This window comes from Anopheles cruzii, chromosome 3 (assembly GCF_943734635.1).
Source record: "Anopheles cruzii chromosome 3, idAnoCruzAS_RS32_06, whole genome shotgun sequence".
In the NCBI taxonomy this organism is placed as follows: domain Eukaryota; kingdom Metazoa; phylum Arthropoda; class Insecta; order Diptera; family Culicidae; genus Anopheles; species Anopheles cruzii.
Window position 1 is genome coordinate 16,432,214 of NC_069145.1, and position 14,143 is coordinate 16,446,356.

Here is a 14,143-nt window from a genome sequence, read left to right on the forward strand (position 1 = left end):
TGGTTTTTAGTGTAAGTGATCTTCCGAATGCATTCCGGCCTGACAAGCGTACGTGGCGTAAATCTGCCACCATGACCTAGCTTGGTGAACTTTGTCACGGACGGAGCGTCAGATTGAGCGTGCAGTTTTTGCACCCGTCCGATTCGAATGGCGTACCCGCTTATCCTGTCTGAAGCGAAGGTTAAGCAGAAGAAATGGCTTGCGTCATAAATCTCGGCTTCTCCAATGCTCGGTAAAATCAGCAATTATTTCTTCGGTTCGTTCCCCGTCAACCATTTGTGCAGAATCGAAGTACAGCCGATCGGTAAGGCGACGGCGGCCTTCGAAGGAAGTGAGATGTATCGATCGAAACGGCCACCATGACAGATCTGTCAGGATAATGACTAGCATTTTATAAACGTTGCGTTTCACTCTGGCCGAGGCCGCCGCGCGGGTCCGATCCGGCAAACTGGCCAGTGTAGAGTGTTGTACAAAGATGGAGTAAGTGTCCCCCGAGAACGGGGCCGGTGATCGCGCCACGTGACACTTAAAAAAGGCCCTCACGGTGAGCGGCCACACATTTTTTGTTACGAAGAATCGCCACAAAAAGGAAGTCGCAAAACAACAGTCGAATTGGGCAGACGGACAGAAATGGTTTCGACGAAAATAGGAAATCCTCTCGTACACACGCACGCACGGTGGTTGCTGGGTAGCGCCGTAGGTCGCGCTGACAAGGTCCTGCGTGTCCGTAATTTCTTTTGGCGAGTAATTTGGCGTTTGCACCCGCTCTCAACACCACCTCCAACGCATCCCCCCGCCACCCCTGAGGGTACACTGTGACACGCGTACACAAACACCAAGCACGCACGCTTTTGGGGATGCTGCGCAAGTGTTGTTCGCGCACTCGAACACTCTCGCACGTCCCGCGCCAACACAGGCACAGACTGGTCCGTCGACCACTCGCGGCTTCGGTTCCGCTCAGTCAGTCGTCGTCCGATCGTTAGGCAACATTTAATTTTAATTTTAACATTTAAGTAGCTCAATAAGCGTAGAACGTAACCCTTCTCGAAGCCGGGACCTTTCCCCAAAAAGCAAGAAAATCAAAGCAACCCAAAAAAAGCTATCGAACGAAACGCGAGTGGAGTCGTAGAATCGGTCGCAACGAAATTTGCATACGAAACGAAACGGAAGAGAGAAAACAAAAATACCCGAAACGGATTGAATCTCGTGCGCGGTCAAAGTGATCTCGGTCAATCGGTGAGGAAGTGAATCCAGTGAGTTCAAACCTCAAACAAATAAACCAACGAACATTTTAACGAAACAGCTGCAACAGTTTTCTGTTTAGTTTCGAGCCATCCCGAAAACCGAACGTCAGGAGAAAAGTAAAGTTCTGCCCAAAAACACAAACCACAAAAGTGCGATTTTTCGGGTGTGTCAGCGAACACATTCGAACACGCCGAAACACGCACGATTGTCACGCCGTGGTGTGGTGGGCAAGGATCAGCAGAAATCGAGTTGTGTGAGAGTGAGAGAGTGGTGTAAAAATAATTGAATCGCTACGCACCTCGGAGACCCGTGCAAACCGTGTCAACGTGAGGACAGCACGCACCGGTGGCCGCCATTTGCGAGAGGTGTAAAAAGGTACATCAGAATATATGCTTCGCCCTAATGATTAGCCCAAAAACTGGTGTGTTGTGAACCAAACCCCGTTGACAGTCGGGTAAGGAGGCAGAAAGGAACCTTTTTTGCTCATAGTCGATTAACTCATTACCTTAGGTGCGACATGCTGTGCGTCGGCTTGCTTCTAATAGTCACTTGCTGGTGAGGATGTTGACATAAAAGGGTGCCACAAACCTGGAATCAATTAAATATAGTAACTAATGTGGCCGCTGCTCACTAAACGCATTACTTTATGAGGGCTAGAGATTCGTAGGTGGTAACGCGGGGGTTAATTTGAAAACAATTATTCGAAAGAAACGGCAAGAAACGAGGCGCAATTTATAGCCTTGGAGCATGCGTTTTGAGGGCCGCGTCCAGGAAAGACAAGCACCGAGAGTTGAACACGCACTTCACCCCGTTCTGATTAGGTCAGAGTTGTTTGGCTCCAACAGTTCCACCCTCATCAGAAACCCATCCATCGGGGGGTGCCACTGCCAGGGAGCTGCCCTTTTTCGGCAGATCCCCCTCGGGTTGACGCGTGAATAAACTACGGGTGCGATTGACTCCCACAGTTTTTCCACGCCTTGCCGTGCCGTGTCGGGTCTGTTGGGACTTTAAAACAAGTTCCGCACACCCCGCTATCATCTGTTGGTTCTGATCGCGTTGTTTATAGTTTTCGCTGCTCAACAAGCGCAAACACACATTATCCTCCGTCTTGGGGTGCGAGCATAAAAATTTGTTAGAATCGCACAATCGAATAAAGTATTCCCGGTGGCGCTGTGTGGCCAAGCTGTGGTCGGCGATATTGCGTCGATTGAGAGTGAGTAACAAATGACAACGCATCGCGGTGATGTGGTGTAGAATCTAGAACGGATTACGTCAGTCCCGCTGGGGGACCGTGTCGGGATGGGAGCACTCTGGACCAACTATTATAGTTCCGTGCCGGCCGCCGTGCGGCGCATCTTTATCTTCCGCCGAGCACGCGCCACTCTAAATTTGGAGAAGTTATTTCAGACCTTGGCACTTGGCTGGCGCCGTGCTGGAAACCCCAAAACAGAGCATCAATTCTAGTGCCAGATTGATCGAACGTTCTAGTGGTTGGTGTGAAAATCGACACGATCGTACGATCCGCTTGTTGTGCGATAGAAGAACGATGCACCGGGATGCTCCTTCGGTTTGCTCGTGTTTTTAGGCTGCGTAGAGCTGACCGCACAGGTCAGCCGGCCATCCGTCATGGTAATCGTCCAATTAATTTAAATTCCGCAATAATACACCACTCGCTTGCTGGCGTCTGAAGGGGCTGGCCGAATGGTCGTGCGCTTGAATTGGGTGTATCCGACCAACGGCTGGGCCGGACAGCATCTATGCTCGGCGGTATGTAACGTGGCCGCTCATTGTTGCATTGTTTTCTAGGGCCATTGCGCCGGGGCATAAAACACTGTCGCATGGTGTTGGTTATTGTAACCGGAGCGTTGCAGGGTTACGATGCTAGTCGAAGGAGAGCATTGCTTTTGCCAGCTACAAGCGGCGCTAATTATTTTATTTGAGGTCTTACATCTCAAGCCAGACAGCACGGCTTGGTCTGCGCCATTTTCTCGGCCAATAAATCCCCCTGCCAGGTGCTAGCCATCCGCACAATGGAGCTAGATACATTCTTTACGATCTGCTTACGCAGAATCCGTGAATCCGCGATCCGCGGTTGCAATTCTCGACGAGGTAGTAATAAATGTTACGATCCAGAAACTTCTTCCCACTGGCCGGCCCACCAGATCGGGCGAGAGAGAGAGAGAGAGAGAGTTGAGAATGTCCGAGAAATCCGTAGTAGCACTGATCGGAGAGCATCGCACGATCCAAAAATATCAAAAATTTACTGCAAAAATACTAACGCCCGTGTGTTGACGTGTTTGGCGAGCGGCTTCAAGTTCAGGAGAAACGCGAAGAACGCGCACACGAACGCGCGCGGATGATGATTGACCACAATGAAAGAGGAATGAAATCATGTTCCATATTCTGGTGCAATTAAACTCGTCGGCACTTTGCGTGTGGTGTGTATCGAGTTTTACTTGAAGCGAAAATGGCGTAACCTGAGACTGCCTGTTCGCTATCGAGAGTGCGTGTACCTCGTTTGGATCGTTTTATCTTAGACCCACCCGGTGACCTAATGCTGCCCGTCTGGGGCTATCGGGCAAAGTCAATCCAAGATGCCTACCTCTTTGGGCAACTTTATCAAGAAGCAAATATTGTGCCTCGGCATGATCATACGCACGGAGGGGTTAGATTGTTAGCTTTTAGTTGGTTTCACAATTTACTAGAATCAATGTACTGCGCAGTAACGTGACTCTGTAACTTCAACCCAACTAAAATCGATTCAGAATTTTTGGAAGGATCAGGATTTGAAGCTTCATTGTAGCGCCTTAAGCAGGTTGCCTTGTTGGATGTATGTGATGCAATTTGTCACTCCACAAATGACAAATGATCGAACTGGTCGGCCCAACAACATGTGGATCTCCATCGACCACGTGCTCGGGTCACTCGGTTCGCCATTCGCGTCAATGAGAACTTTTCGATCGTATTGACTCTTGTTTTTCTTGCGCACGAAAACTCGCGCCAGCAACACGCAGCAGCAGCACGCGGCTATAAATATCGACGGCAATGTTTTGGCGCTCGCTTTCACCATCAATGTCACCGTGGGACTAATGCTCACTGCCGCGGCGGCATAAACATGATCCTTGCCGGTGAACGGGTGAAAGAGAGGGCCCGTCATGGCCGATCCATCACAGAGTGCGGCCCCGGATGGGGCATCTTATGCTGTTGTTGGTGATCGCAGGGTCGTTTGATGGGGCGAAGATCGGAACAAAAACACTCGGCGGGCCGGTGTAAGTGGGTCCGATCGAATGGTTCAATCCGGACCGACCCGCCGCTGTTCACGGAAGTGGACGAGCTCTAAACACTAATTTTTCAATCACACCAACGCACTGGGGAGGATTAGGGATTTGATTAGTAGGGCCGACCGTTAAACTGCACGGCAACATAAACAGATCATATGTCTGTTATGCTTTGATGACGCCCGGTTTTCGTTTCTTTGTTTACTAGCTGCTCATCCTAAGTCCCGTTTACTGTGGGGTTCTAACGAAGTTTTCAGTATTTTCCGGAACCCGTCGGAAGTCTGTCTCCACGCCGCGGAGAGGCCACACCCAGCGTGTCTAGCGAATCAAGCGGCCGTTTGCGTGACGCTCGTCCACATGACATCATGCCGAAAACTTTATGCCACTGACGCCACAGCACCATTCGTTGGCAGTCCAGGGGGGGGACCAGAAATAAGCAGGTGTCGTGTTTTGGGTTTCGTTGGCCGGGAAATCCCATTTACAAATCCCGAACATTGGGCATGTCGGTCGATGCAAATTCTGGCTTAACGCCATGCTGAGCGTCAATGTAGTGATCAATAATCAGAGACGAAAGGGGTCCCACAGGATATTTCATGATTTAGTGAACCATTAAACTAGTGCCGCTTTAAGCTATTCCACGCGGTGACCTCATTTTCTGGGTGCAGGCAACAGTTTAGATTAGATTGATTGGTGTTTATTCACGACGCCGCCGCCGCCGCCGTACGTGGGAAGGTGCAAAATGTTCTGAAAAAAGGGGTTTAGGGAGGCATCAGCAAAACACCATGATTATAGACTTTTTATAAAGCAGCGGTCCTGCTCGACGCTGCTTCGCCCCATCACGGCAGCGGTACATGATACCGCCGCAGTGCGATGGAGCGTCGCCATTACGAAGCATAACCCACGTTCCAGCGTCACCCCGCCACCATTATATTGTTTCTGTTAATGATGATATGCTCATTGTGTTCGTTTTTCGTCCGTTTCTTTACATTTGTTCACCGCGGGTGGTTCAGTGGCGGGACCCGTTAACGACCACACCACACCCAGCCAGAGGCCAGCTCCGGAAGGGCGAAATCGTATCGATTCGCGCGTCGAAGGGAACGGCAGTTTGTCGACGCAGCGTCAACAAGAGCAAACATCGAGTGTTGAGTGTTGTTAAAATTAAAATTTAAATGTTTTGCCTAAGCACCGAGTATCAGCAGTGAGAGAGCGAGACAAGAGCGAGCAGCGAAACGAAATGGCGCACGTAGAACCCCAGACGGGCGGGCCGAGCGCGGGCAATGAACGGGATGCTGGTGAGCGAGAAAGCGGCGGTGGAGTTAGTTTGAAGCGCAAAAAGGTGCCCTCGATCGGCGATGCGGTGGCCGTGCCATCGGAACAGCGATCGTACGCGGCGGTAGTGAAAGACCAGGAGCCACCGGCGGCTCCATCGTCGTCTGCGTTGGGCAACCTTTCGACGGCCAACGGCAAACGGCTCAAGCTGGACATCAAGGACCACGGTGGCGCGGCGATTATCACGCCGGCACCGCTCCACGGCGACAAGCCGACGGTCGTACGCAGCAAGCCACCGATTCCACCGAAACCGGACGCGAACCGGACACCGTCGGGCAAGGGGGTGGCGACCGGGGCGCGGCCCAAGAAACAACAGGTCACCGAGTCACATAATGCGCACACCGTCCAGAAGCTACTGGCGCAGAACGAACAGATGCGCCTGGAGCTGGCCGATCTCCGGAGCAGTTTGGCCGCGGAACGCAACGCGGTGCGTGTGCTACGGTAAGTCCGGCAACGTTCTCGCTGCTGTTTCTCCTTAATTCAGGCCCCTTCTCTTTCTCTCTCTCGTTGCAGAGCCCAAAACGAGGCCGACCTGCGAAAGACGAAAGCCGAATGCAAGAAGCTCCAGGAGGCGCTCCAGCACCATAAGCGCAACGTGGCGGCCCAAACGGTGCCACCAGCGCCGGCGGGAGGTTTGCCGGCCAAACGCACCCGAGAACACGAGCTGCTGCCCGGCCTCGCTGGCCAGGAAGTGGCCCGCGGCGGCCACCAGCCCCTGGAGGTTCTGAAGCTGAACCAGGAATTATCCGCCCTGCGGGAAACGAACAGGTTTTTAGAGGAAAAATATCAGGTGCGTGGGGTGTTTGGGTCTGCGGGGACGGCGGGGTAGAGAAAGGATTGGTCCGGCCACGCGCCGTGCCAGAATTACGTTAAATTTTTCAAATCGCTTCGCACGCGGTATCTCTTGCACGCAACTTGGCTGCGGTTCCAATACTGGCTGCGTACGTTTGGGGAATGCGATTCAAACGCAAATCGTCGACGGTTGAAACGCAACTTAACAGCTTTTGGACATTTTGGGACAAAAGTTTCGCATCTTCTAGCGAAAAACGGTTGCAATGGGCGCCAATTGGACGACTGTGGTTTGGTCCCAACATTAAACAGTAGCAGCTTGACGGACTCGTTTGTTACCGAAGCCTCATTAAGCGCTATATGCTAGGAGTAAAACGAAGTTGACGCGACAAAAGTACCCGGCCCTGCCTGTCCGGCCAATCGAATCGGTGATTGATTATTTTCGCGTCACCTACAATGTATTCAATTACGGCTGATTAATTTGTTGATGCAAAAAGAACAGCAACACGGGATCGTTGTGGGGCCCGCAGTGAATTCTGCAGCAAATGTCATGGTTGCGTAATTGGCATCTCACGCGCATGGCGCTCGCTGTGCGCCCAATGTCATCGCCGGTGATCGCGGACTCACTCAGCGAACGCGCCTCATCCTGTCCGCTTCGATCGGCATCGCATCGGGTTCGCTTTAAAAAGGATTAAACGACGGGGTCGGACACGGGCGGGCGGACGGACTGGCGGGGACGGGTCGAGCAATCGATTCGGGTAACCAGATGCGCCCTGCGATATGGTAATCAACCGGACGGTCAATATCTTCATCATCGCCGACGGTACCCCGAGATACGACCGTCGCTTTACGCGCCAAATTGGTGTTCGCGTTACGAAACACCACCGATGACCCTCGCCCGACGGACAGGACGTGCGCGCAGGAAGTGGCGACAGTGGGGCGAGGTGCTACGCTCGGTGCGGTGTCAGCGAGATGTACGGCCTAGCCCGAAAAGGAAATAAATTGATTTGATTATTTTATGCAACTGCAGGCCGCCGCCGAGGCTGCCGAGTCCTGGGCTCGAGACAGTACCTCCCTGAGGTCTTCACTCTCTCCTTCCTCCTCTTCATACGCAAAACTTCACAATTGCGCCAAAAAAGGAATCTTCTTTTTCTTTCCCCATCAAGCCGCAACGACTGCCCGTGAACGCCACGGTAGAAAGTGCTGTTTGAGCTTATTTATCACTTTTCATAAATAATTTCAATTTATGAAAGGTCTGCGTGCGCGTGCGCAACCGCGGCCAGTAACATTAATCACGTGCGCACCCCGAAAGTGGCGCGCGGGCGACCGATTGCGATTCGGTAAGGGCCTTCGTGGCCTTCGCGACCGAGTGCCAAAGTCCTTCACCCTGTTGTGCGCGGATTACAAGCGGCCAGAACGGCCAGGGTTGGGGCTAGAATTACTTAATGATCCGGCGAACAATGTGGCGATCGTCCGGAAACGGTTCCCCGCCGTCCCGGGGACTTGTGCGATGTCCTTCAGCCTTCTGTGTCCCCGTGTCTGATATGGCACGTGTGCGAATTCCACGGACACCCCACCGAGACGGAGCTGACCATATATGAACCAACCACGGTTCGAGCCCGACGATTCGCCGGATCGAACGGTTGGTTTTGCATAAATTGACACTCTGAAGGATTTGATGACATTTTAATTGAAAAGTAAAACTTTTCGGAATCGGAATTTTATGGCGTCCGGTAGTCGGCAATGTCACGCCGTATTTCACCCCGGTGTCGCACGGGGTTGCCCCATAATACCCGAAGGTTACTTGTACTTTTGCGCCATCCTCTGGCCGTGCATTCATTATTTCGCTGCTTATGCGAACGGGCTGCTGAATTATTCACGTGTTGAAGAGTGGGGCCGGTTCTGGTGTGGAGCCCGTGAACCCGTGAAGGCTTCCACATTCTTGAACAGAACAATCCCGCGGCCCGAGGACTTCCTAGAGTGGCCCTCGGACCCTGAGCCACTGGCGTGTGTGTAGTGGGCTTGTTCAATAAATCAATGCCATAATTAGTCAATCTGATCGGCATGATCTATGCGCCTGACATTCGCTCTTCGAAGGGTGAGTGTTTGGCCGTCGTCCGATCTGACTCTGGCCTGACCGACCGACCGACCGGCTGACTTATGGCCCGATTGTACCGGCCGGCCGATCCAATCCGCGGCTTCCTTTTCCGGGCTTATTGAAATGCATCTCGAAATCGGCGCGCGGCGTGTTTTCACTTTCTGCCGAGCGCCGAAGAATCGAAGGAAATCATACGTCGGCCACTGCCACCCGCGGCGACGGGGCTTATGCAGATGTTGGGACTGTTGCAACGGCCCTTGTTTCGGAACTGTGCATTGTTGTATTGTTTTCACTTTCGATGCGAATCTAACGGGGCGCATGGTGCACCAGAAAATGCACCGTCTGCGCCAAGAATCCGGTCGCACTCGGGGCACCGCAATGCATCAATCGGCGCCCGGTGCCGATGTTTACCCATGTCGGCATGTCGGGTGTTTCGCTCCGCTCGCCGTTTCTATACCTTCGATCCGTCCTAAGCCTAATGCCGGTGTTTCGCTTTCTTTGCTCACATTGCCGCCCGCAGATTTCCTCCGAGGCTGAACGGCGGAAAGCTGCTGATATTCGCGTCCAGCGTGATCTGTACGAGCTACGGTTGACTCAACTTTCCAAGTCTGCCAAGAACGAAATCCAGCGACTGGTAAGTGCCTACATCACGGTTTCTTTTACACAAACCATATTAGTTTAGTTAACTGGGGCAGCTTGGGTGTTTTTGTTCAATCAAACTACGGTTCGATGTATTGCATCAATTTTGTGTTACGATTAGTTTCACTGTGTTACATTTATTTATGTTGAGGTTTAGATATGACAAAAGAAAAACTTAAAATTAGAGTTTACAATAAAGACAGGAGCAGAGATCATAATGAGGGCAATAAACGTACAAAGAAAATAAAAATCAAAATGGACGTCAGAATGAAGAATAAACGTCAGAAAGAGAAGAGCTAAATAGCGTTCTTGAAGTCGGTAATGAAAATGTCGAAAGTCGATACAGACGTAACGCGATTATATGCTCTGGCAATATGACATTCTGGGTCAAGGCTAGACGACAAGAATTAACACGGACTCAGACATAATCGCATCTTCCCAGCATTGAGACTGGGGATGCCGTATTGGACAGACCAAGAATTTTCAAACACATCACGTCAGTAACGTCCTTAGACATATGCAAAACAAACCCTAAAATTTTAAGTAGTTGCCTGTTGCCGCTATCTCCGCCTTATGATCATTAAATGTAAGCCTAGAATCTAATCCAACATCTATGTCACGCACCGCATCAACTGTAGGGACAGCTGAACTTTGAATCTTATATGGAAAAAAGGACTGGACATTTCCTACGCGAAGGATTTGTTGAATAATTTCCTTTTTAATTTGTAATAAACCGTGGCCTTCGAAGCGGAGTCCCAAGTTTGAGATGTGAGATTTATCACAAGGGACCAAGCAAAAGGTTGTGTCCTCTTGGCATTGACCGCCTGCGAAGTTCGCGCTATGCTAGAAGTGATCTATGGGCCACGGCGGGATGGGATCAGAATTGTGGCTACGCGGACCGAATACTAATGCGGTGCGCCAACGTTTCACAATGCGGATTATGGTTTTTTTTGTCTCTTGTGTCACGCTGTCAAACACTCAAAATTATCTCACCAAACAACAGGCGCAACAGGCTGTCGAGGAAAGAAATTCTCCGGAATTCGAACCGTGTCCGTTTCCGTGAATATCGGCGCCACGGCGGGTGGTTCAGTTGAAACCCTTTGCTTCTTCGTTGGGTTTATTTCGCCTCTCTGATCCATCGATGTTTGGGTCGCCGATGCGTCGATGAGTCATAAAAAAGGCGCTCGTTGTATCTTAAGCGAAAGATCGTAAAACATTTCGACTGCGGTGCGGCCGTCTGCGGTTGTCTTCCTTGGGCTTCGGCCTTCTTACAGACGTTCCGGCCTCCGATGAGAATCCCGTAGTGGGTCCGTTCTGCCCGTTGGATACCCGTCTCGAGACGGAAATCCTCTTAGAAGCAACATTAAGTTGCTGCGCCATTTTTTTGAACAGCTTAAAATGCCAAACAAAAACCAGAATGCCTAATATCGCGATTGGTTTCCCTTTGTGGGGTTCATCATTACCGTTTTTTGTTTTTCGTGTGTCCCTATTGGTCATACGGTTCCGTCAAAAGCTGCGTCTTATCCGGCGATGAGAAAGCTCAACGCTGCGTGAACGGTAATTACTTTTGCCGGTGCAATTTGCCGGGCTCTGCCTCGGGCGTCGTGGGCTCCACAATTTAGTGTTGCGCTCGATCAAATTATGTTTCATTCATACCGGGCGTACCGCCCGGAGCTACGCTTTCGGTAATTGTTTACATATGGGATCTTGCTATCTCGCGTTCATTCAGAAAAGCTGCCCGCGAACTGCCCGAAGGAGTGGCTGGTCAAGAGCTGCACGCCTGTGCGGGTCCAGCCGATGCGGGCTTATGGTAAATGCAGATTCGATGCGTAAACGAACGTCGTGCAGAACGCGCATTAAGAGGGATCTTGCAAATGCAAACCCCACAACCGGAGGATGCTTCGTGTTCGCGGAACGTTAGGGACTTGTCGGCCGGACAGTGTCCTGAATGAAGCCACCAAGGCCAGTCAGTCACACCTCCACAGTTTGCCGTTTGAAGAGGGGCAAAAACAACACGTCGAGAGGTCTGGCCCGGCAAACGGACGGACGGACGGACGAAGGCTTAAAACGATCCTCCAGGGCGTTCCCATGGGTTCCTTGGCAGGGACGGTGGTTGCGCCCGAAGATTGCAGTTATTATGAATTCTTAAAAGTAGCTTCAGGCTTTGCGCGCGGATGATGAGTCATGTGGAGCAAATTGTGGGTTCCCGGACCCTCATTCGAAGTTTGTTGTAAGCAGACGCCCGAAAACCCCCGCCCCCCCCAGCCTCATCTGAGAAAATGTTCTTAATCTTTTCTGCCTTTCGCTATGTGGTTAGTTTCGTGATCGTACTCAGTGGAACTTCTTACGGGCTGCTATCGTTCTTCTAATGTTGCGCCTCGGGGTTTGAATAATTAGTTTTACGATGGCCAACACTCGACGTGTCAAGTTTCGTGTCTATCGAACTCCAACTCGGTCGCGCTACTAATTGGTAATTAAAATGAGCATAAAAGAGATGAAGCCAGCAGAAGTTTTACAACGACGGCCCCATAATCACGGCCTAATTTTCGCCAGCAGTCAGCCAGATTCTGGCAGACAACCGCCGCGTAAGAGAACCACCGGCATTGCACGGCATTGTTTATTGCGTTCTCCAATTGTGGCTCCATAAATCTCCATTTCAATTACGCGAACGCAAATTGGGTGTTGGGGTTTGTGAAAGAACCGTTTTGCCGTTTGCGTCCCGAAACTGCTAGCCTCGAAAGCTCGTTCGGGCAGTCGGTCAATCGGTCCACGGGGTGTAGGTTCTGGGAAAAAGGGGCTCCAAGCGGTTGCGGGCTGTTAACCTACTTCTAAATTCTCATCCACCTTTTCTGTTCCGTTCTTCTACTTCGCGTCTCATTTTCGGATCGACCAACAAAGCTGGAGGAACTGAAGTCGAAGGAACGCAGCATAGCACAGCTGAAGAAGGAGCTGCAGACTTCCCAACAGACCGCTGTCGCTGGCGGATGTCGCAAGGAGCGTAAGGCTGCTGCTGCTAAAAATTCCGCTCAGCAATCGCACGAGGTGAGTGACTTCTGGTGACCGCTACATCCTTTACGCTACCGTTGAAGAAAACAAAACAACCGTGCCTCCGTATCGACACCCAAATCTTCGCGCGGCCGTATCGCGTCGGGGGGTTGATAGTGAAATGCAGATCACGAAACGGTGCAGTATCGCGCCACGCCAGTCTGTGGGACCACGGCTGGTGGACAGTTATGTTGATGTCACGATCTTGAGCCGGAATGGTAAATCATTTCCGAGCGACGGTAGCTGACAGCGAAATGGGATGGCATTAATCAGGAGGCCGCCACGAGGCTCGTGCGTAGGCGCGGAGCCAGTCTTCTGTGGTGACGACTTGGCGACCGCCCGACGACACAGCGCCTCCGGTTGTCCAGCGAAACTCCGGGATCTATGTGAGAACATACAAAAGGCCAAGTCAAGTCGTCAAGACACTTTGTTTGGGGCAGATTAAAACTTGTGGCCGCCCAAAAGATCCTCCTGATCCGCCGCGCATTTTCTTGTGAAGCATAAAATTATGTGACAGAAAAACAATACCGCAATCGGCACCGGAACCACCCCATAAATTTGGCTCCATTTGGGTCCTCGATTGAGCTGTCGCTTTCTTTTCGATCGGTCCGCTCAACGATTTTCCCATACGGTCCCCGATCGGTTACACCACCCCGTGCCGGGGGCCTTTAATGAAGAGCTCACCTGAAAAGCGCGGACCACCTACCTGCACCCCCATACACCGCGTCATTTACCGCGATTGGCCACCGACACATGCGGCGGCCACACTAATTGAGCCGCGAAGGTCCAGGCGCTCCGACGATGCAACTTCCTTCCGGGACCCCGAACGGACCCTGGCGGCTTGATGTTTAATCTCCGGTGAAATATGAAACCATATTTTTTGAACAACTCCATTTTGGTTGCCCGGACGGACTTGGGAGGCCAATCGGTTCGTTTTGGGCACCCGCGCGCGCCTATTACTTGGGGCCCTTTCGCAACACTTTCCTTCGGTCGCTGGTCACTTTCTTCACCTAATGTTTCTTTCCTCACCCCCTGGGGGGGAAAGTTCTTTGCGAGCTCCGTATCGAGCACTGATGATAATTTCTTATACTGCGCCGTCCGGTGGCGGGTTTTTCACTTTCGTTTACCTTTCCGTTTAACTACTATATTCGGGTTGGGAGTAATGTGCCGCGGTACCGACCGTGGTGTGCGCGCCAAGGTCTCTAAATCGGCCCTTCCGATAACGGCTGTCGAAACGCTGATGCTGGCAAAACTTTCTCCCTCCCGGGTGTCATCAGACGTTTCTTTGCATAAACGTGAATGAGATGCCCGAAGTTCCCCGCTTAGTATTTCGTCCATTTTGACGTAGCTTCTCCGCAGCGCTATTTGGAACGGCACCCGCTGGGAAAGGCTCGTTAAAGGCGTTGGGGTCGTTTGTTGGGCTGGGCTCACAATGTGTTCGTCGAGGTGGCGCCAGTAATTGTCGCTGTCACTGGCGCTCGTGTTGAAGCAAGTGACACTTTCAAATGCTTTAATAGGCACCACGACTTGAGCCCTTACGGTGAGGGCTATTTTTGCCACCGCTTTTGCTAAACAATAAATAGGAGAGCCACCGTTCGTAAAAAAAACCCGAGCCCGATGCAGGCGATTCAACTATTTTTAAAGAAATTTATTCAGACGGCTCACGGGGACGCTTTTCTCCCGACAGATACCGGACACTTCACTCATTTCGTATGCCGCA

The 14,143-nt window shown here is 51.6% G+C and overlaps 1 protein-coding gene across 3 annotated transcripts in view; it reads left to right on the forward strand.

Annotated features, from left to right (window-relative positions):
• The first annotated feature begins 990 nt into the window (after positions 1-990).
• Positions 991-14,143, forward strand: part of LOC128275344 (uncharacterized) — a 73,672-nt gene continuing 60,519 nt past the window's right edge. For 2 of the 3 annotated variants that reach the window (XM_053013815.1, XM_053013817.1), the window contains exons 1-5: positions 991-1,620; positions 5,534-6,293; positions 6,366-6,642; positions 9,260-9,373; positions 12,277-12,420. In XM_053013815.1, the coding sequence (XP_052869775.1) occupies positions 5,758-6,293; positions 6,366-6,642; positions 9,260-9,373; positions 12,277-12,420 (1,071 nt within the window). In that variant the 5' untranslated portion in view covers positions 991-1,620; positions 5,534-5,757. Of the gene's footprint in view, positions 1,621-1,650; positions 1,700-5,533; positions 6,294-6,365; positions 6,643-9,259; positions 9,374-12,276; positions 12,421-14,143 lie in introns of those variants that run through there. The other variant, XM_053013816.1, reaches the window with a different exon arrangement.